Consider the following 25,188-nt stretch of genomic DNA (forward strand, 5'->3'; position numbering starts at 1 on the left):
GAAAGTATTTAACTGGACATGAATTTTATGAAATAAAGGAAGACTTTTGAAACTTGTAATCTTAAATAAATCTTAGAAGCTTTTGGGCTAGAAATCATCTCATTAATGGTAAAAAGAAAAATCTAAAGTTGAATTGTTACCAAATATAGAAAGAGACTTACTAAAAAAAAGGAGTCACTTATGTTTTCTGGGTTCTCCCATTTCAGTTATGATGCAATCAACGTTAAATTCATTTAATTTTCTGTATTTTATAAAACTAAGTTCTAATTTTTTTAATTCTACATTCTCACTTATTTAATTTTTTTAAAAACGATGTTCATTAAATAATATATATATATATATTAAGGTATCTTATTAAGATTTTATTTTAGACCTCCTACTGAGCCGCCCCTGATGGCTGGCTAGCTTAAAGCAATAAAGCTCCAACGTATATAACATTAAAGAACTAACGAATAATGAGATGCTAATGACTGTTACAAATAAAATTCTTCAACGTTTTGTAACTTTTCAAAGCCATTCAAATTATAATAATGATTATTAATCATGGCTAGTAAAGTATAAAGAATATGTTATATATTTCAGTTAAATATTCTTTTTGAGATATCAAAATTATTCTTTTAATATTCTAATAAAGACCCGTTAAAAGAATGAACCTAGACATCAATTTAAATATTCTTTTTGAGATATTAATTTTTTTTTTTAACACAAGTATCGGATAACTCTACTCACAAAGACTTAGGTATATGAAAACAAATCACCTAGATGTGAATATTTTGTCCTTTTCATATTTATTTATTAGGAAAAATGACATTATATAGCTGCTATCAAAATAATAGCCGAAAAATATATTATATATATTTGTATGTTATATATAAAAATATATAATTTTATATACTTTTTTAGCTACCAGATATAAATAGTTTCGGCCGCGGGTTAAAAACCCTATTAATTATTGTGGGGAGGGGGTTGAATTTCCCTTATAATTTTGTGATATGTGAAGACTTGCTTCTTGATCAATCAGTTCTTAGATTTTCTTAATGGCACTACGCAGTAGACTTTACATCAGTTGCATGAGATGATCCTAAATCGTCAAAGTACGTTAATTTAGAACGACTTTCTAAAAGCTTAAGTTTTTTCTAAAAAGGTAAAGTTAGTTATAAACAGCACCAAGCTGGTATTGAATCAAAGTACATAAACAACAGGACTGGTTGTACATCAAGTTCATAGATACTATCAACTTTTACTTAAATTTCATACAAAATATTAGCTGACATATCAACAAATAAAGATTGGGTCGGTTCTACTACTGATGAATCTACCTCTGATCTTGAGGCAGGATATAAGTAAGGCTTGGGAGGTATTTTCAAATAGTCTTGGTTCCCTTCTAACATTTCCACAACTTTAGTCATAGATGGTCGATTTGAGGGATCAGTCTGTAAACACCATAAACTCACTAACACCATCTTTCTTGCGCATTCTTTCTCCGATTCATTCATTATCCCGATTAGTTGGAGCTCTTCGTCTAGTTCAATTCGTCGATAGAGCCAGTGTGGGAAGTAGATTTCACTTGTACGGTCAACTTCAACATCAACATTTTTTCTTCCTCCAACCATCTCTAGCACCATCATTCCGTAGCTATAGACATCAGACTTGTGAGAGACACCTCCTAAGTTTCTGCAAACTATTTCCGGAGCTATATAACCAATAGTCCCTCGTGCACCTAACATTGACACAACGCTCTCCTTTTTCATGCAAAGTTTGGCAAGTCCAAAGTCGGAAATCTTAGGACAAAAATCGTCATCAAGCAGGATATTGTGAGGCTTTATATCAAAATGCAAAATCCGAGTGGTACAACCACGATGCAAGTACTCTAATCCACGAGCAATGCCTAGTGCAATTTTGTATAATATTGGCCAACTCAATTGGCGAACTCTGTTGGATCTTTCCTCATAGATAAACTTTTCAAGAGATCCATTTGGCATGAATTCATAAACGAGAGCTCTTCTGCGACCCTCAAAACAAAATCCCACAAGGCTCACGATGTTAACATGTGATGTCTTGCTAATACTTGCAACCTCGTTAATGAATACTTCAGCACTGCCTTTTCCATTCGCAAGCTTCACTGCCACATGCTTCCCGTTATGCAATCTTCCTTTGTATACATTACCACATCCTCCTTGGCCTAGTTTGTTTTTGAAGTGACCGGTGATTCTTTTGACTTCTGAATAGCTGTATCTCTTTGGAGCATATGACCCATAATTCATTAGAAATGTTTCGATATTTTGGTGATCCTCAGCATTAGATTCCCAAAATTTTAGGTATTTGTACCACAAAATCTTTTCTCTGAAGTAGAAGAGTAAAACCAACAGTCCAATACAAGAGAAGAATGTACCTGTGGACAAAAATAAAGTCATGACCATAAGAGAATATAAATTCATTCATAAACTCCTATAGCACTCTTTGGGAAATAGTTTGTGTTATATACAGAAAAAAGATTCAAAACAGCAAAAGGGGGAAAGGGAGAAAAAGGTATCTAAGAAAATTTAGCGGCCACTGTTCGAGAGAAGAAAAAAGAAGATGAGTTACCTGTGGCTACAATGAACCAGGATGTCCGGAGATGACCCCTTTTTGATGTACCTGCCGCTGTTATATTGCTAACATCTGCACTACTAACACTTGTGAGTTTCAGATTATTAAACTTCTATTTGGTTAAGCGAAAAGTCAATTAATGATAGAACGAGAATGAGAATTTAATTGGAACTGAGATAGTTTGAAGTATGGAAGTATATTTGATCCAACAACATTGGTTGAAGCTTCGGTTCCTATGCAGTTATAAATTTATAATCAAGCATGGACATCAGTGCACGGTTAGATTATTTTTATAATATATCCATACATCTAATTTTTTTTCATGCCACTCAATTTGTTTAATCATATTCAAAGATGAATATATTTTAAATATAAAAATAATAAAAAATATTTATTTAAAATAATAGAAACGGGTTTGTTTAACAAATCATAGTTCTTTTATAGTCAATAGAAATTTTAAAAGAAGTTTCAAAGATATTTGTCTTTAATATTGGGTATGGCTTGGCTGATAAATCAATGAGCTTTGAATTTTTAATTTTCATTAAACATATTTTATTAAACATGATTAAGAACGTGGGCTTGAGATTTGTTCCCGGTAATGTTATTGACAAATTAATAATGCTACTTAAATATCTTGAAAATTACTATTAAGAAAAATTAAATTTACGAATATATTATAAAATAATATTAAGTTATTTTAATTAAAAGAAAAATTCGTGGGTAAAAATATACTCCATTATATAACATATAATATAGAAGGTATTACATAAATGAGAGGATTTATAATGTCAAGGACATAATAGATTTTTCAGGTGAAAGGTTTGTAAAATATGGTCAAAGTGATTATTGTGATAACTAGAACATAATAAAATGCTTTTTATGTAACAAAAAAAAGAAAAATGACTTTTGGGTAATAAACACAAATTTGAATGACTTTTACGTAATAAAAAAGAAAAGAAAAGTGACTTTTGGGTAATGAACGCAAAGTTGAATGACCACGCATGAAATTTACAGTATTGTATCCTGTAACATAAAGAGGGCCGGATTATGTTATTACATATTATGAATTTCTGAAATGGAATAAGAAAGGTCCTTAAGAAATTTTTAACTTGATCTTGAGAATGGAGCACATTATATATATGGAGATATCTACCTGTGTGACAAAGAAATTTGTTGGTAATATCAGTCTGGCATTGACCTCCACTATAGTGACATTGGTAACAGTCATCAGACAGCTTCCATTCTACTAGAAATTCAGGACCTAACAAGTTGAACAAATCACCATCATTTGATAACTTGTCAAATGGCAATTTGATAAGTGAACAGTTAGCAGGAAGATTGCCTGCTAAAATGTCTTCATTATCAATCTTGTAGTATATGGTGAAGCCATCACATCCATCATACATTTCATAATGATATTTCATCTTCTTCGTAATATTATGATTGGTACTGTTACATTTGAAGATATTTTGAAGTGAAAGAGTAGTGAAAGAAATAGAAGGAGAGTTTGGAAGGGAGAAATTCTTGTTAAAAGCCTCGCAATCGCGTTGCCTCAACGTCATTTGAAGCTTCGGGTCGCCAAGCAAAACTGATGAATTATGCTTCTCTAAAGCATAGTACCAATCTCCTCCAGGAAGCAGTTGGATTCTTGGAAATGGTTTAGCATTACAACCAGACATGGAAAGAAATCCACAGTCAGATTGTGTGGAAAGAGTGAAAGGAAAGCTCAGGTCAGTAAGATTTCCACATGAAAATGACTTTGGACAAGTTGAATCACTTCTGCCCTTTGTCTGAACTAAGTAACAGATCAGAAGAAAGCATACAAAAGAAGTGAAAGTCATATTAAATCCTCCCACTGGCCACTGATCAAACAAACAAATTCCCATCTCAAGAAGATGAAGACAAGATATGAACTCAGTTGTTCACTGCTTTTAATTGTTAGTGGAGTTGGAAAAATTGTGATAAACGTATATTAAGTGCGGTGAGGTGAATTTTCAAAGCACCTTCTTGTTAATGGAAAGACTTAAAGTCTTGCAGCAATAATTAGACTTCATTGTCAAGTCTTGTAAAGAGACTGATTTGATGTCCCTTTTATTTAATATGAGATTAATTGCAACTTATATAGCTAATCAGACTCAATAAATTAAGTAACAAGCTAATTGGGATGAAGGAGGGTCTTGATTCTTGGAACTTCAATTGGATACAGTACAAAACAGAGAATGTCACCTACATAAAGGTTAATGCCCAAGATTCAGAGTCCATGACATTGGAAAACTCTCCCCCACACACTCAGGACTTAATGCGTGAGTAACGGTGGCCTGACATTGACAAACGCAACGATAGGGACCAATGTGTCTGGTTCTGATACGATGTGAAAATATTACGATCATGTATGGGGGCTGACGCTTGCCCAGTGCCGAAAGGTTAAGGAAGTTGGAGACCTGATGACAGGGGAGCCGACATACGCCGATTCTTTCACGACGTGGGGTGTTAATTTACCTACTAAATATTATCTAATTTTTAATTATTAATTAGAATTCAAATTCTTAATTTAATTATAATTATTACAATATATCTTTATTTATATAATAACATAATAACATATACAAATAGTAAATCGAGGTACCTCTTCTACGACAAATTTGAACACCACAACCCATTTCCTCAACCAATTATTTTCTGCATTTACCGTCTTTCTTAGTCTAAGGACTTCATTGTCCAGGGAATTCTTTTTCCATATATTTGACCTATAATGTTGTTGGTGGATTTTGGAAATTTCTCAGAAGGCAAGACTAAGAGAAAAAAGCATTCAAAACACTTTTGAGGGAATTTTCCAAATCAGGAACTTCTATGTATGTTGGAAGTAGAAGTCATTATAGCAATAGCTTATATTCAACCCATAAAAATATATTTTCTTTGATCCAAAATGATGGTTATATTACCCTTTCTGGTAGTCTTTTCTCTTCTCTGTTTGATATGACACACTTACAACTTGTGACACACTTATCAACTTGCAGAGTTGCAGTATATTTATTGAATTCTTTATATTATAATATCACCTCTGAAAATGCAAAGAAGTAGTAAACAAATGGGACGACTGCCGTACTTGATTCGTGGAGCTTCAATTGAATACAGTACAAAATCGAGCAGCGCAACCAGCTACCGCCTGCCCTGTATTCGGAGACGGTTCTAGAATTTAAATTATGAGCTCAAATATAATATTTATTAAAATTTTAGTAGCTTAATATATATATATATATATATATATATATATATATATCTATCCCTCATGTCGAAAGTTATGGATTTACATGAACTGGTAAATGGCTACATCCGCCCATGCCTATATCACCTATGTATGTTTCAGTACGCAAGACAATGAGCGTGGCATATCAGTTGATCAAACGTGAGCATTTCCTTTCTGTTTGAGCTTTGTTATGTTTTAACATGATCACATATATATAGACATCAGACTTGTGAGAGACACCTCCCAAGTTTCTGCAAACTATTTCTGGAGCTATATAACCGACAGTCCCTCGTGCACCTAGCATTGACACAACACTCTCCTTTTTCACACAGAGTTTGGCAAGTCCAAAGTCAGAGATCTTAGGACAAAAATCGTCATCAAGTAAGATATTATGAGGCTTTATATCAAAATATGCAAAATCCCAGTGTTACAACCACGATGCAAGTACTCCAATCCTCGAGCAATGCCTAGAGTTATTTTGTATAGTATTGGCCAACCCAATTGGCAACTCTGTCGGGTCTTTCCTCATAGATAAACTTTTCAAAAGATCCATTTGGCATGAATTCATAAATGAGAGCTCTTTTGTGACCCTCAAAACAAAATCCCACAAGGCTCACGATGTTAACATGTGATGTCCTGCTAATACTTGACACCTCGTTAATGAATTCTTCACCACTTCCTTTTAGTTCATTCAGGACCTTCACTGCCACATGACTTCCATTGGGAAGAGTTCCTTTGTATACAGAACCAAACCCTCCTTGACCTAGTTTCGTTTTGAAGCGGCTGGTGATTCTTTTGACCTCTGAGTAGTTGTATCTCTTTGGAGCGTATGACCCATAGTTCTTCAGAAACGCTTCAATATTTCGGTGATCCTCAGCTTTGGATACCCAAAACCTGAGGTATTTGTGCCAGAAAATCTTTTTTCTGAAGCAGAAGAGTAAAACCAACAGTACAACAGTCAACAAAACTGCACCTGTGAAGAAAAATGAAGCCATGCACCATCAGAGAATATAAATTCATTCTGAAAGTCCTACAGCACTCTTTAAACGGCTTGGTGTCATGGAGCTCAACTCCAGGAAGCAGTTGGATTCTTGGAAATGGTTTAGCATCACAACCAGACATGGACACAAATCCACAGTCAGATTGTGTGGAAAGAGTGAAAGGAAACAGTAAGATTCCCACATGAAAATGACTTGGCAGACTACTTTTCAAAGCATCTAATTTTCAATTGAAAGACTTGGCAGTCTTCCATCAATAATAGACTTCATTGTCAAGCCTAGTGAAGAGGCTGACTTGATATTTCTGGGACGACTTCATTTCTAGATATTCCTTCATCGCAAACAAGACAAGCTAACAGGGATGAAGAAGTAGATATCTGGAATTCTTTTTTGTGATTATTATTTTCCAGTCAATTTAGGCTGCTTATTCGGGGTCAAGGTTGTTAGTATATATGGAAATGATCTCAGAAAGCTAGACTAATGAAGATACAAACTCAAAACACTGTGAAATGATGTTATCTTCCTTTCTGATAGTATTTTCTCAGTCTGATATGACATATTACAACTTGTAGTATATTTATTGAGCTTGTAATTTGCTTCAGTACCAACTGAGATTCCAAGCACATTTTCATTCACTATCTTAAGTACAAAATAAGTAGTTCTTGTGAACATTTAATGTCTCTTAGAATCTCATAACTACTATGAAAGAAGGATCATATAACATCCCAATAATCTCTATCACACTTTTCCATTTGATAGAACCTATTTACATTATTGGCTGTTATACAGTATGCTCTGATGCCAATGTTCAATAAATTATCTTAACTAAGATATCAGGCAGAAATCTGAAAGAATTATAACAAAATTGTTGACATACTTGGCAATAATGCACGAGTTAAGCGACTTTAATACCCACTTGGCTGTTTTCCTTTCATGGCGTCCTTCTTATCACGACAGTCAGCACATAGGAACGGACTTTGCCAAGTCTTTGAGCTCGTCGAGAAAATTGAACCAGCATGTACTGATATGCCTTCGCAGCAACGTGTCACGACCCAAAATCCTAACCTGTCGTGATGACGCCTATCTCGTTACTCGGCAAGCCGATAATTTCAATAAACCACAATTTCCTTTAAGTTTGAAAATATAATATTGAAATACAATACAAGATCCCACAAATACTGATACGAACATTCCCCAAAACCTGGTGTCACCGAGTACATGAGCATCTAATATGGATACAAGTCAAAAGAAAACGGTCTATAATAGTCTAAGACCAAATACAGTAAACAAGGAGATAGGGAAAAAAGAGATAAAGTCTGCGAAATACGGCAGCTACCTCTAAATCTCCAGAAAATCAACTGTGCGAGAAAATCAACACCTGCTATGTTCGGAAGCACCTGGATCTGCACACGAAGTGCAAAGTGTAGTATGAGTACAACCAACTCAGCAAGTAACAATTATAAATAAGAAATTGAAGATAGTGACGAGCTACACAGTTATAGTTCATTTTCAGTAATTCCAACAGAGAATAGACATGCTTTCAAATCCAGCAGTTTAAGTCAAATCAATTTATACAGTTCAAGTTCATGTAATCCGGATATAAAATCTTTCATAGAATTTTACAACAATGACAAATAGCAACTAAGTGCAACAACAGATGAAAAACAAGTACAGCCTCTCAGGGCAACAGTCACTCCACTCGTCACAATCACTCAACCACTCGGCTCTCAGCCCTCAGCACTCACACTCAATGGGTACCCGCGCTCACTGGGGGTGTACAGACTCCGGAGGGGCTCCTACAACCCAAGCGCTATAATCTGCACGGACAACTCACGTGCCATAATATAAATATCTGGATCCGCACGACCAACTTACGTGCTGCACGGCCAATTCACATGCTATAGTATAATATAAGGATCCGCACGGCCAACTCACATGCTGCACGACCAACTCACATGCTATGGTATAATATCTCACAATCAGGCCCTCGGCCTCACTCAGTCATAAAGCTCTCCAGTCTCCCGGTCTCTCCACAATCATAAAATCAACCCAAACAACAATGATATGATACATCAATATTGAACAATAGAGACTGAGATAAAATAATCAAGTAAGCTGTGACTGAGTACAAAATAACAATTTAAGCAGATAATTCACATGTACACGACCTCTGTGGGTCCCAACAATACCAACATATAGCCTAAACATGGTTTATAGCGTGACTTATAGTCAAGTTTCCACAACACATAGAGAGCACATAACTATCAACAAGTTATTCAGCTTTACAGTTTCCACGGGACGGACCAAGTCACAATCCCCTCGGTGCACGCCCACACGCCCGTCACCTAGCATGTGCGTCACCTCCAAAATAATCACATGACACAAAATCCCAGGGGTTCATACCCTCAGGACCAGATTTAAAACTGCTACTTACCTCAAAACGTGAAATTCTTTACTCTGCTATGCTTTTGCCTCGCAAATCGGCCTCCGAGTGCCTCGAAACTAGTCACAATTAATTCGTTTCAATCAATAAAATTTATTGCAATTAATTCCATTAGAAAATACTAATTTTCCATAAAAGTCCAAAATTTAGCTCAAAAATCGCCTGTGGGGCCCACGTCTCGGAACTCGACAAAAGTTATAAAATCCGTAAGCCCATTCAACCACGAGTCCAACCATATAGTTTTTACTCAAATCCGACATCAACTCAACCCTCAAATCTCCAAATTAAACCAAGATGGTTTTCACAATTTTCCAACTTAATTCACCGATTAAATGTTAAAAACGACCATAGATTCGGGTAATTTAACCAATATTGAGTTAAGAACACTTACCCCGTTGTTTTCCTTGAAAGATTCCCGAAAATCGCCTCTTCCCGAGCTCCAATCCGTCAAAAACTGTTCAGAACTTAAACTCTCTGCCCAGACATTTGCTCTACGCGATCGCGAACATTCCCACGCGATCGCGAAGAACAATTTTCCATCGCCCAGATTTAACTCTACGCGATCGCGGATTTCCCCACGCGATCGTGATGCACAACATCACAGACTTACGTGATCGCAGACCTAACCACGTGATCGCGAAGCACAAATGCATGATTTCCATTTCTGCCCCATTTCCTCTATGCGAACACGACCTTCTTCACGCGTTCGCGAATAACAAACTCACATAGCTACGCGATCACGTCCTGCTTCACACGATCGCGAAGCATAAAATGTTACTGCCTTAAATTAACCCTACACGATCGTAGATATCCCCATGCGATCGCGTAGAACAAAACCCCCACTGACCAACTAAGCCTACGCGATCGCAGACGCATTCACGCGATCGCGTAGAAGGAAAACAACATCAGATATCAGAATATTCCAGCAGCTGTTCAAGTCCAAATTTTTGATCTGTTAACCATCCAAAACTCATCCGAGCCCCTCGGAACCTCAACCAAATATACCAACAAGTCCTAAAACATCATACGAACTTAGTCGAATCCTCAAATCACCTCAAACAATGCTAAAACCATGAATTACACTCCAATTCAAGCCTAATGAACTTTGAAATTTCTAATTTCTACAAATGATTCCGGAACCTATCAAATCAAGTCCGATTGACCTCAAATTTTGCACACAAGTCATAAATGACATAATAGAGGTATTCCAATTTTCAGAATCGAATTCCAACCCGGATATCAAAAAGTCAACCCCCGGTCAAACTTCCCAAAAATTAATTTTTCGGCATTTCAAGCCTAATTCCACCACAGACCTCCAAATATATTTTCGGACACGCTCCTAAGTCCAACATCACCATACGGAGCTGTTGGAATCATCAAAATTGAAATCCTAGGTCGTTTACATATAGCCATATCCAGTCAACTTTTCTAACTTAAATCTTTAATTATGAGACTAAGTGTCTCATTTCATTCTGAATTCCTTTTTGACCCGAACCAACTAGCCCGGTAAGTCATAAAATAATTATAAAACATAAATTGAGCAGTAAATAGGGGAACGAGGTTATAACACTCAAAACGACCGGTCGGGTCGTTATATTCTCCCCTCTTAAACAAACGTTCGTACTCGAACGAGTTTAGAATAATACCTGGAGTCTCAAATAAGTGTGAATATTTGCTCCGCATCTCCTGCTCAATCTCCCAAGTAGCTTCTCCGACTGGATGGCCTCTCCACTGCACCTTCACTGATGCTATGCTTTTTGACCTCATCTTTTGAACCTGCCGATCTAAAATAGCCATCGGCTCCACATCATAAGTCAAATTACCGTCCAATTGTACTATACTAAAATCCAGAATATGAGACAGATCTCCGACATATTTTCGGATCATGGATACATGGAGCACTGGATGAACACCTAATAGACTAGGTGGAAAAGCAAGTTCATAAGCCACCTCTCCAATTGTTTTAAGTATCTCAAAAGGCCCAATATACCGAGGGTTCAACTTGCCCTTCTTCCCGAACCTCAACACACCTTTCATTGGTGAAATCTTGAGCAGAACCTTCTCCCCAACCATGTAAGCAACATCACGGACCTTCCTGTCGGCATAACTCTTCTGTCTAGACTGCACCATGTAAAGTCGCTCCTGAATCACTTTGACCTTCTCTAAAGCATCCTGAACCAAGTCAGTATCCAATATTCTAACCTCACCCGGCTCAAACCAACCCACCGGAGACCGACACTGTCTCCCATATAAATTTTCATACGGAGCCATCTGAATGCTTGACTGGTAGCTATTATTGTAAGCAAACTCCACGAGTGGCAGAAATCGATCCCAAGAACCCCTAAAATCAATGACACAAACGCGTAACATATCCTCCAATATTTGAATAGTGCACTCGGACTGTCCGTCTATCTGAGGGTGAAATGTTATACTCAACTGAACCTGTGTGCCTAATTCTCGTTACACTGCTCTCCAAAACTATGATGTAAACTGCGTGCCCTGATCTGAAATGATGGACTCTGGCACACCGTGTAGGCGAACAATCTCGCGAATATAAATCCCAGCCAACCGCTCCAAAGAATAATTAGTACCAACTGGAATAAAATGCACATATTTGGTCAACCGATCTACTATCACCCAAACAACATCAAACTTTCTCAAAGTACGTGGAAGCCCAATTACGAAATCCATGGTAATACGCTCTCATTTCCACTCCGGAATTTCAAGTCTCTGAAGCAATCCTCCCGGCCTCTGATGTTCATACTTTACCTGTTGATAATTTAGATACCGAGCTACAAACCCAACTATATCTTTCTTCATCCGCCTCCACCAATAGTGTTGCCTCAAATCCTGATACATCTTCGTGGCGCCTGGATGAATAGAGTACCGCAAACTGTGAGCTTACTGGAGAATCAGCTCACACAAACCATCTACATTAGACACACATAGCCTGCCCTGCATCTGTAATACACCATCATCTCCAATAGTGACTTCCTTGGCATCACTGTGCTGAACCGTGTCCTTAAGGACATGCAAATGTGGATCATCATAATGGCGCTCTCTGATGCGATCATATAAAGAAGACCGAGAAACCACACAAGCCAAAACTCGATTCATCTCGGAAACATACAATCTAACAAACTGGTTGGCCAAGGCCTGAACATCCAATGCTAAAGGCCTCTCTACTACCGGTAAGTATGCTAAGCTGCCCAAACTCTCTTCCTTACGACTCAAGGCATCGGCCACTACATTGGCCTTTCCAGGATGATAGAGAATGATAATGTCATAATCCTTAAGCAACTCTAACCACCTCCGCTACCGCAAATTAAGATCTTTCTATTTGAACAGATGTTGTAGACTCCGATGATCGGTATATACCTCACACTGGACACCGTACAAGTAATTCCGCCAAATTTTCAAGGCATGAACAATAGCTGCTAACTCAAGATCGTGGACTGGATAATGCTTCTCATGTACCTTTAACTGTCTGGACGCATAGGCGATCACCCTACCGTCTTGCATCAGCACTGCGCCGAGACTAATACGCGACACGTTATAATACACAGTATAAGACTTTGAACCTGTAGGCAACACCAATAGTGGAGCCGTAGTCAAAGCTATTTTGAGCTTCTGAAAGCTCTCTTCACACTCATCCGACCACCTGAACGGAGCACCTTTCTGGGTCAATTTAGTCATAGGAGATGCAATAGACGAGAAAACCTCCACGAAGCGACGATAATAACCGGCCAAGCCTAGAAAACTCTGAATTTCAGTACTGAGGATGTCGTGGGCCAATTCTGAACTACTTCTATTTTCTTCGGATCTACCTTAATTCCTTCACTGGACACTAAATGTCCCAAGAATGCCACCGAACTAAGCCAGAACTCATACTTAGAGAATTTGGCATAAAGTCTCTCCTCTCTCAACCTCTGTAATACAATACCTAAGTGTTGTTCATGCTCCTCTTGGCTACGTGAGTACACCAGAATATCATCAATAAATACTACAACAAATAAATCAAGATATGGCTGGAACACACTATTCATCAAATGCATAAATGCTGCTGGGGAATTGGTTAGCCCAAAAGACATCACAAGAAATTTGCAGTGGCCATAACGAGTTCTGAATGTCGTCTTTAGAATATCCGAATCCCAAATTTTCAACTGGTGATACCCAAATCTCAAATCAATTTTGGAGAACACCATCGCTCCTTGAAGCTGGTCAAATAAGTCATCAATACGCGGAAATGGATATTTATTCTTGATTGTAACTTTGTTCAACTGCCTATAATCAATACGCATCCGCATAGTACTATTTTGTTTCACAAACAGAACCGGTGCACCCCAAGGTGACACACTAGGCCTAATAAACCCCTTTTCAAGGAGTTCCTAAAGTTGCTCTTTTAATTCTTTTGACTCAGCTGGTGCCATACGATACGTAGGAATAGAAATGGGCCGAGTCCCCTGCACCAAGTTAATACCGAAATCAATATCCCTGTCGGGCGGCATACTCGGCGGGTCTGCAGGAAATACATCCGTAAAGTCTCACACGACCGGTAATGAATCAATAATAGGAGTATCTGCATCAACATCTCTCATAAAGGACAAATATGACAAGCATCCCTTTCCAACCATACGTTGGGCCTTCAAATAAGAAATTACCCTGCTAGGAACAAAATCTAGAGAACCCCTCCATTCAACCTTTGGCAACCCCGGCATCGTTAACGTCACGATTTTTGCGTGACAGTCCAGAATAGCATGACATGGAGACAACCAATCCATACCCAGGATTACATCAAAATAAACCATACCGAGTAATAAGAGATCAACTCTAGTCTCCAGATCCCTAATAGTTATCACACACAACTGATACACACGATTCACAATAATAATATTGCCCACCGGTGTAGATACACAAACAAGTGAAACTAAGGCCTCACAGGGCATATCCAGATAATGAGCAAAATACGATGATACATATGAATAAGTGGAACCAGAGTCAAATAATATAGAAACCTCCATGTGTCATACTGAAACAATACCTGTGATCACTGCATCTGAGGCAACAACATTTGGCCTGGCAGGAAAAGCATAGAATCGAGCCTGCCCGCCACCTGATTGGCCTCCCCCTCTTGGGTGACCCCTAGCTGCCTGACCCCTACCCGAGCTGGCTGGGCGGGTGGTGGAACTGCTGGTGCTAGTGCCGTCAGTCGAGGACTCTGCTGTGGAGCCCCACTCAACAACCTAGGACACTCTCTCTTGAAATGATCAAATTCTCCGCACTCGAAACAACCCCTCCTCTAACGGAACTGCTGCTCCTGATAACCCGAGGAATTACCTGCAGAAGCCTGAGCGGACAAGTCATGATGAGAACTCTACGCTGTTAGTGCACTGAATGAATACTTGCCTGAGTGAGAACTATAATAACCGTGGCTAGCTGATGAACGACGATGAGCTAGACGACCCGTCAGAGCGTGTTTGTAAGAACGACCCCTACCGCGGTAAAATTGACCCCCTGAAGGAACACCGTTGTAATCACCGAGACCACGAGGCCTCTTAGCCTCTCTCTCTCCACATTCCTAGATATAAACCATCTTTATCTGTCGAGCAATGTCCACTACCTCATCAAAAGTAGCATCAGATACTCTCTCCCTAGTCATAAGTAACCACAGCTGATATATGAGGCCATCAATGAACCTCCTAATCCTCTCCCTATCAGTGGGAACCAATCAGACTGCATGATGAGCTAACTCAGAAAATCTCATCTCGTACTCTGTCATGGGCATATCACCTTGGCGAAGCTTCTCAAAATGTCTGCGCAGCTCCTCTTTGCGGGACTGATGCACGAACTTCTCCAAAAAGACCATGGAGAACTGCTGCCAAGTAAGGGGTGCTACGCCAACAGACCTACACCTCTCGCAAGTCTCCCACCATCTGAGTGCAGCCCCAGAAAACTAAAAAGTAGTGAATGAGACCCCACTGGTCTCTAGAATAAATGTTGTCCAAAGCATCCGTTGACACCTATCCAGAAAACCCTGAGCATCCTCTAACTCCGCACTTCTAAAAGATGGAGGTCGAAGCCTGTCAAATCTCTCAAGTCTCCTCTGCTCATCATCTGCCATAACAGGAACTACCAGGGCCTAAGCAGCTGCAGCTGGCTGGGCTAGTAGCGCCCTCGGTATCCGAAGTCCCTGTACTACCTGGTTTGGAGTACGGGCAACAGGGGTATGAGTACCTCTCCCAGACTAAAAAGTGGCAGGTGCGTCTGAGCCGAAACCACATGAACTAGACCAGTGCAAGCTGCCAATATCTGGGCCAAAGTCTCCTAAAGGCTTGGAACCTCAATGGGCACAACTGGTGCCTGAGCTGATCTTGTCGGCTTAGCTATATCTGGAATCTGCTCCTGAGCTGGAGCAACTGGTGGTGCTATAGGTGCTGGCCAACTGTGGTACGAGCTACACCTCAACCTCTACCTCGACCCCGACCTCTACCACGGCCCCGGCCTCTCGCGGCCCTAACTGGTGACACTGGTGGCTGACAGTCCGATCCGGTAGTACGTGTCCTCACCATCTGTGAGAGAATAGATTAACAGAAATTTAGTTTCCAGAATCAACAAATTCGCACGACAAAATACAAGAAAGTGAAATTTTCCTAAGGGTTCTACAGCCTCTCGAAGATAAGTATAGACGTCTCCGTATCGATCCGCAAGACTCTACTAAACCTGCTCATGACTCGTGAGACCTATGTCACCTAAAGCTCTAATACCAATTTGTCATGACCCAAAATCCTAAACTGTCGTGATGGCGCCTATCTCGTTACTAGGCAAGCCGATAATCTCAATAAACCACAATTTTCTTTAAGTTTGAAAATATAATATTGAAATACAATACAAGATCCCACAAATACTGATACGAACACTCCCCAAAACCTGGTGTCACTGAGTACTTGAGCATCTAATATGGATACAAGTCAAAAGAAAACAATCTATAATAGTCTAAGACCAAATATAGTAAACAAGGAGATAGGGAAAAAGAGATAAGGTCTGCAAAATATGGCAGCTACCTATAAATCTCCGGAAAATCAACCGTGCAAGAAAATCAACACCCGCTATGTTTGGAAGCACCTGAATCTGCACACGAAGTGCAAGGTGTAGTATGAGTACAACCAACTCAGCAAGTAACAATAATAAATAAGAAATTGAAGATAGTGACGAGCTACACAGTTATAGTTCATTTTTAGTAATTCCAACAGAGAATAGACATGCTTTCAAATCCAACAGTTTAAGTCAAATCAATTTATACAATTCAAGTTCATGTAATCCGAATATAAAATCTTTCAGAGAATTTCACAACAATGACAAATAGCAACTAAGTGCAATAACAAATGAAAAGCAAGTACAACCTCTCAGGGCAACAGACACTCCACTCGTCACAACAACTCAACCACTCGGCTCTCAGCCCTCAGCACTCACACTCAATGGGTACCCACGCTCACTGGGGGTGTACAGACTTCGGAGGGGCTCCTACAACCCAAGCGCTATAATCTGCACGGATAACTCACGTGCTACACGGACAACTCACATGCCATAATATAAATATCTGGATCCGCACGGCCAACTCACGTGCTGCACGGCCAACTCACGTGCTGCACGGCCAACTCACGTGCTATAGTATAATATAAGGATCCGCACGGCCAACTCACATGCTGCACTACCAACTCACGTGCTATAGTATAATATAAGGATCCGCACGGCCAACTCACGTGCTGCACGGCCAACTCACGTGCTGCACAACCAACTCACGTGCTATGGTATAATGTCTCACAATCAAGCCCTCGGACTCACTCAGTCATAAAGCTCTCCAGACTCCCATGCTCTCCACAATCATAAAATTAGCCCAAACAACAATGATATGATACATCAATAATGAACAATAGAGATTGAGATAAAATAATCAAGTAAGTTATGACTGAGTACAAAACAATAATTTAAGTAGATAATTCACATGTACACGACCTCTGTGGGTCCCAACAGTACCAACATATAGCCTAAACATTGTTTCTAGCATGACTTATAGTCAAGTTTCCACAACACATAGAGAGCACATAACTATCAAAAAGTTATTTAGCTTTACAGTTTCCACGGGACGGACCAATTCACAATCCCCTCGATGCACGCCCACACACCTGTCACCTAGCATGTGCGTCAAGGAGAAGCAAGAGCACAAGGATTTCATTCTTCCTTCCTCACTCAAATCCTGTTTGGATTGTATTTATGTTTTCCTCTATTTTTGTTTCATTTGTGAAGAACTCCTCCATGTCTATGGAGTAGAACCATTTGGGTTTTGATGGATTTGGTATATTGATGGTTGTTTGTGGATTATAACTCTATGTTTATATATTTGAATCACATTTGGAAGATTTAACTGTTACATCTATGTTAACTTGTTCTTGTAATCGAAAGGGGCATAACATGTGATATATTTGCACTATGTTGTTGGTTGAGTTCATTGATTCTTCTAAGTAATCAAAAGAGGCTAGTTGAATCCTTGATTAAACCTAGTTAGGAGGATAATCGAAAGAGGTTCTCCTAAAGTCCAATCCATTACGAATTCTTGCATATCTTCACCGTGCTTAAATTGGTTCATATTGTGAGGTTGAAACTTAATCGAGAGAGGAGTTTCTACTTAACATTTGTACTGATAATTAAGTGAATTCGAGAGGCTCACTTGAACATTAGAAGTGAATTATCTAGAGTTAGATCCCGAACAATTATCTTGCACCTATCCTATCAACCCATATTTTCTCCCATTGATAACTTCTTTGCTTACCTTTGTTGAGATAGTCATTAGTCAATAGTTTAGGTTCTTATTTAGTTTCAATTCTTAATTGTATAAATATCCATCGTTGATCTTCCTGGATAGCAATCGAGCTACGAACTACGAGAATACTATTTAAATCCAATCCTTGTGGAGATGATAATTATACTATACTATCTTTGACTAGCGAGTATAATTTAAGTGTGTGTTTTATGCTTGTCAGTGACAAGTGCATATACGTCGTCAAATTGATTGTTTGCATATTTATTTAAAAATTATATATTATTTTAAATCATGAATTAATTATTATATTAATTATTTCTCTCATATTCCTTATCCAATATTATGTCTTGAATTCATACTATAATTGCTACATGCTTATTTGAATTATGTGTCTTAATTGTTACTAGACATTTAGCATATTAAATATTAAATTGCCTATTTTTTTTTCATGATTTCCATAATTAATTGCTACTTGTCATTTCTTGTTTCCTAAATAAATCATAATTATTGTATGCTTTGTTTCCTAATAATTCCTTATTAAATATGGTATTTATTGGAGTATTGTTTTATATTTAAGAGTTGTTTAATTATATTGATGGAGCGGTTTGCATGCCGCAACAGATTTAATTTAAGTTTATATTATTGGAGCGGGTTGCACACCGCAACAACAAATTTAATTTAAGTTTATATTATTGGAGCGGGTTGTACACCGCGGGAGAATTTAATTGAAAGATTATATTGTTGGATCGGGTTGCACGTTGCAACGGATTTTATTCTAAGTTTATATTGTTGGAGCGGGTTGCACGCCGCAACGGAAATTAATTGAAGGTTTATAAATGCTGAATTGACTTTAAATATTGATTATTGATATGATTTACGGGTCTTACTTCTTTTCCTGTTATTATTATTATTATTATTATTATTATTATTATTATTATTATTATTATTATTATTATTATTATTATTATTATTATTATTATTATTATTATTATTATTATTATTATTATTATTATTATTATTATTATTATTATTATTATTATTATTATTATTATTATTATTATTATTATTATTATTATTATTATTATTATTATTATTATTATTATTATTATTATTATTAGCGTACAGGTTAATGTAAGCGACCCGCCTTAGCCTCGTCACTATTTCGTCGAGGTTAGGCTCGACACTTACAGAGTACATGGGGTCGGTTGTACTCATACTACACTCTGCACTTCTTGTGCAGATACCGGAGTTGGTCCCAGCGGCGTACTGTAGATTTGCTCGGATTCAGCTATCAGAGGAGACTTTAGGTATAGCTGCACGACGTTCGCAGCTCTAAAGTCCCCTTATACCTTATCCTAGTTGTGTGCTTTCTTTCAGACAACTTTATTTTTATTTAGACCCTTGTGTGTATTATTCTAGAAGCTCCTGCACTTGTGACTCTAGTTCTAGAATGGTATTTAGACATCGTATTTACTTTGGTTTGTTCACCTAAATTCAGATATTATTCCAGTTGTTGATTTATTTACCATTTAATTAAGATGAATTGTTAAAATGATTAAAATTATTGTAACACTGGCTTGTCTAGCAAGTGAAATATTAGGCGCCATCACGGTCTCGAAGGTAGGAATTTCGGGTGGTGACACTACTAGAGGGGTATGCGAAGGGCCTTGGGTGGTTTGTGGGGATTTCAATACTACTAGATTTGCCAATGAAACAAGGGTAAATGGAGTTTCTACTAGGGCTATGGGGAATGTTTTTGATATCATAGGGGAACTGGAGGTTGTTGACCCTCCACTAACGGGGGGAATGTACACTTGGTCAAAGGGGGAAAATCATGATTGTTCCTCTATAATTGATAGATTTTTGTTCTATGTCGAATGGGATGAGGAGTTTAGTAACATCAAGCAATCCTTACTTCCAAGGATTAACTCTGACCATTGTCCCATTTTACTGATATACGGGGACTGGGAATTCTCGAAGTCTTACTTTAAATTTGAGAATTGGTGGATGGAGATAGATGGCTTCAAAGAAAGAGTGGAAGGCTGGTGGAATTCTTTTCAAATACATGGTAGACCAGACTATGTTTTGGCCTGCAAACTTAAATATTTGAAGACAAAGCTGAAACAATGGTATGCTAATAACTATGGGAGCCTGAAGATAAAGAAAATTGGCATTCTTGATCAGATTCAGCAATAGATATTTTACAGGAGCAGAGACTACTTACTGAAGATGAATTTCTTCAAAAGGCGAACTTACATATGGAGTTTGAGGAGATAGCAAAATATGAAGAGATCTCACGGAGACAGAAATCTAGACGACTTTGGCTAAAGGAAGGAGATAAAACAGAAAATATTTCCAGAAAATGGCCAATTCTCGTAGAAGGTTCAGTTACATAGATAATATGGAGGTTGAAGGAGAAGCTATTACTGATCCAGAAGGTATTAAAAAGGAGATAGTAGACTTTTACCAGAACCTATATACTGAAACAGAAACATGGAGGCCAAACTATAATTTAATGGATGGGTCTTGCATTTCAGAGGATGAAACGGAGTGGCTGCAAAGGGACTTTAACGAACATGAGGTACTGGAAAATCTTAAACTATGTGCAGCTGATAAGGCCCCAGGGCCTGATGGATACACTATAGGATTTTTTTCATAAGTATTGGGAGATAGTCAGGGAGGATCTCATGAAAACCATTAAGAATTTTCATAATAATGAATACTTTAAAAGGAATTTCAATGCCTCATACATAACACTAATACCTACGAAAAATTGAGCAAATGAGCTGGGAGATTTTAGACCAATTAGCCTAATTGGAAATGTGTATAAGATCATCTCCAAGCTGTTGATAGAAAGATTGAAGAGAGTAGTAACTAAATTGGTTGATGGTCATCAAATGGCATTTATAAGAGGGAGACAAATCATGGACAATGCATTGATAACTAATGAGTGTGTGGACTCTAGATTGAAAGGGCAGTATCCAGGGATCATTTGCAAGCTAGATATTGAGAAGGTATATGATCATGTTAATTAGAACTTTCTTCTAAAAATGCTAAAGGATATGGGTTTTTGTGCAAAATGGATTAAGTGGATCTCTTTTTTATTAAAACTGTGAAATTTTCCATTCTTGTCAATCGCTCCCCAGAAGAATTTTTTGCATCAGAGAGAGGTCTTAGACAAGGAGATCCATTATCACCTTTCCTATTTCTAATAGCCATGGAAGGGCTGGATCAGATGCTGCAAAAAGCCAAAAGGAATGGGTGAATCAAGGGTTTCTTTGCATCAAATAGGGAGGATAGTAGCTTGGAGATCATACATTTGTTGTATGCTGACGATTCACTGGTATTTTGTGAAGCTAAGGTTGAGAAACTAAGGCATCTAAGCCTCGGGTTTATGGAGTCCTAGGGGTCTATGAAGCCGTGTTAGTAGAGTATTGTTTATGGGTATGAAATGCGCCATACTTATAAATAGGAGGCTATAAGAATTTAGGAAAAATCTCATTTTTTTTCGTACTTTAGATCGTGCAGTAGAGCCTACCTCTAAGAAATTATCTAATGTATTCGTTTCTCCAAAACTCGCAGAAATGGCTCGTACTTGTAACTCTGACACCGACACTCAGGATGTTACTCAAGAAATTGTTGCTACTATTGTGGCTCAAGGTAGAACTAAGAAAGCTTCAACTCAGAAAAGGATGAGTAAATCCACAAAGGGGGTTCAAGTACCCCGGGTTGGACATAAAGAAGGGGTGGAGCATGATGAGCCAGTACCTCAGGACCCAGTGCCGCCCCAAACAATAGTTTCGGCTCAGACAACTATATCTCCAGAGTTGGGTCATATGTTTAATGCTGTTAATAATGCTATGGAGATTTTTAAAACCTTCATGGCCAACCAGAACGAGAGAGGAGATGAGATTCCACCTCAATCAAATAGATAGAACAATTTCGAGTCCTCAAGAGTGAATGAATTTTTAAAGCTGAGTCCTTCATTGTTCCATGGTACTATAGTTAATGAAGATCCAATGTTGTGACTGGAGGGTGTCAAGAAATCCCTCAGAGCATTGAAGACATTTGATGATGAAGCTGTGGAGCTGGCTGCTTACTAGCTTAAAGATGTGGCCGACTCTTGGTTTGAGATGTGGGAAAAGGAAAGAGATAAAGATGATGGTCCTCCTACTTGGGAAGAATTTGAAGAGGCCTTCATGGCTAATTTTATACCAGAAGAGGATAGGGAAGCTAAGGCTACAGAGTTCAAGCAGCTAAAGCAAGGGAATAAAAGTGTGCAAGAGTACTACATGGAATTTATAAGTTTGGCTAAGCATGCGCCTCACATGGTTAAGACAGAAAAAGCAAAGACCTGCAGGTTTGTTGGCGGTTTGGCTTACCACATTAAGGATACGACATTAGTTGCTGTGGTAGGAATGATAACTTTCTCCTCTGTTATGGGATTCGCCAAGCACTTAGAAAACGAAAGACAATAAAGGATAGAAGAAAAAGAGCATAACAAGATAGCCCGGACAGCGGGCGGGTTTAATGGTACATCCAGCGGAGGTGAAAGGGGTTCCTCCAATAAGGATTCATTAGCACCAGCTAGTCCAGTCATCAGTCAGGTGGTGGGTCTTCCTTCAGACGTACTCAGAGTTATGGAAACCAGTCTCTCCATAATCAGAATTTTAGGACATCATCCTCACATATCCAGAGTCATGCTGAGCAACATTCACAACAACAAGCCCTTTGTGGAACATGTAAGCGGCAACATTCAGGTCAGTGCAAGCTCGGTTTTCACGATTGCTATCATTGCGAAGACATTTATCATATAAAGGCAAACTTCCTAAAGTTGCAACATAATTTTAGTGGGGGATCAACTCGTACTTCTAGTTCCTCAACTACTACAGTTGCACCACCTCAGGCTCGTGGTTATCATAATCAGGCCGGGCATGGAGCAGGCAGAGGTGCAGATCGAGTTACTCAGGGAGGGGCACAACCCCGTTTGTTTGCTATACTTGATCGTCAGAGTGCAGATGCATCTGCAGAAGTTATTACAGGTATACTTCTAGTCTGCTCACATAATGCTTATGCCATAATTGATCCAGGTTCAACGTTCTCGTACGTGACTCCATACTTTGCAATTAACCTCGGGCTAGAACTTGAACAACTTAGTGAGTCATTCCTAGTGTCTACTCCAGTTGGCGAGTCAGTGGAAGCCACAAGAGTCTATAGAGGTTGTATAGTTTCAGTCCAAGGTCGCAGCACTGAGGCCAATCTCATAGAGTTAAAAATGGTGGATTTCGATGTGATCATGGGTATGGATTGGTTGTCTTCCTGCTGTGCCATGTTAGATTGTCGTGCCAAGATAGTCAAGTTCCAATTTCCAAATGAAGAAGTCTTAGAGTGGAAGGGTAGTTCAACATCGCTTGTAGGTAAGTTTATTTCTTACCTTAAGGCACAACGAATGATCGGCAAGGGGTGTCTTGCTTATTTGGCTCACATCAATAATCCAGAATCAGAACCACAAGCTCTTCAGTCCGTGTCAGTTGTTAGAGAATTTCCAGAAGTTTTCCTAGATGACCTTCCCGGACTTCCTCCTGAAAGAATCATAAACTTTGGCACCAATCTCATCCCAGACACTCAGCCCATATCTATACCTCCTTATAGGATGGCTCCAGCAGAACTTAATGAGTTGAGAGAACAATTGAAAGACCTCCTTGACAAGGGCTTAATCAGGCTGAGTGTTTCACCGTGGGGTGCCCCGTTCCTGTTTGTCAAGAAAAAAGATGGGTCTCTCAGAATGTGCATCGACTATCCGCAGTTGAATAAAGTTACCATTAAGAACAAGTACCCACTGCCAAGGATTAATAATTTATTTAATCAAATTCAAGGTGCAAAGAACTTTTCAAAGATAGACTTGAGCTCGGGGTATCACAAGTTGAGAATCAGAGAAGAAGATATATCTAAAACAACCTTTAGAACTCGCTACGGGCACTATGAATTTCTAGTAATGTCTTTCGGGTTGACAAATGCTCCACCTGCATTCATGGACCTCATGAACAAAGTTTTCAAGCCATTCCTTGATACCTTTATTATCGTGTTTATAGATGATATTTTGGTATACTCTAAGAGCAAGGATGAGCATGCAGAACACCTCAGGATAGCCTTGCAGACCTTGAAGGAGAATGAGCTTTATGCCAAGTTTTCAAAATGCGAGTTTTGGTTACAGTCCGTGTCATTCTTAGGCCACGTGGTATCTAGTGAAGGCATAAAAGTAGACCCTCAGAAGATAGAAGCAGTCAAGAACTGGCCAAGGCCGACAACGCCAACCAAAATCAGGAGTTTCTTGGGATTAGCTGGCTACTATAGAAGGTTTGTAGATGGATTTTCCTCACTTGCAGCTCCATTAAATAATTTGACCTAAAAAGCAGTTAAATTCCAGTGGTCAGACGCTTGTGAGCAGAGTTTTCAAGAGTTAAAAGAAGAGGTTAACCACTGCACCTGCGTTAACCTTGCTGACATGTTCGGGTGATTTCACAGTGTATTGTGATGCCTCTGGAGTTGGTCTTGAGTGTGTTCTTATGCAAGATGGAAAAGTTATTGCTTATGCTTCCAGGCTGTTAAAGAATCATGAGAAGAACTACCCCACACACGACTTGGAGGTTGCAGCAGTAGTGTTTGCATTAATGATATGGCGACACTACCTTTATGGCGAGCATTCTGAAGTGTTTACAGATCACAAAAGCCTCCAATACATTTTCAAGCAGAAAGAATTACATTTGAGACTGAGAAGGTGGCTCGAGCTATTGAAGGATTATGACATCAATATCCTTTATCACGCGGGCAAAGATAATGAGATAGTATATGCACTTAGTAGGAAGTCAATGAGTTTCATGGCCCATCTTACAGTACAAAGGCGAACTTTGGGTCGAAAAATTCAAAAACTGGCAAATGATGGAACTAGATTGGATGAGACCTAAGAAGGAGTTATAACTACTTATGACTTAGCGCAATCGTCTCTTGTTGCACATGTTAAGTCTAAACAAGACGAAGATCCGTACTTAGTAAAGTTAAAAGAATGAGTCAGAAAAGAAAGAAATCACTGCTT

General features: G+C 38.7%; 1 protein-coding gene and 1 pseudogene across 1 annotated transcript; both read right to left on the reverse strand.

The window, feature by feature from the left end:
• Positions 1-1,182: 1,182 nt before the first annotated feature.
• LOC104112783 (rust resistance kinase Lr10-like) lies at positions 1,183-4,610 on the reverse strand. The gene is made up of 3 exons (XM_009622801.4): positions 3,743-4,610; positions 2,587-2,661; positions 1,183-2,392 (listed from the first exon to the last, which is right to left on the reverse strand). Exons 1-3 carry the CDS (start codon positions 4,473-4,475, stop codon positions 1,245-1,247), a joined length of 1,956 nt encoding a protein of 651 aa, XP_009621096.1. The 5' UTR covers positions 4,476-4,610; the 3' UTR covers positions 1,183-1,244.
• Positions 4,611-5,750: 1,140 nt separating this feature from the next.
• LOC138900585 (rust resistance kinase Lr10-like) lies at positions 5,751-7,864 on the reverse strand (annotated as a pseudogene).
• Positions 7,865-25,188: the final 17,324 nt, after the last annotated feature.

Source organism: Nicotiana tomentosiformis, chromosome 10 (assembly GCF_000390325.3).
Source record: "Nicotiana tomentosiformis chromosome 10, ASM39032v3, whole genome shotgun sequence".
Taxonomy (NCBI): Eukaryota; Viridiplantae; Streptophyta; class Magnoliopsida; order Solanales; family Solanaceae; genus Nicotiana; species Nicotiana tomentosiformis.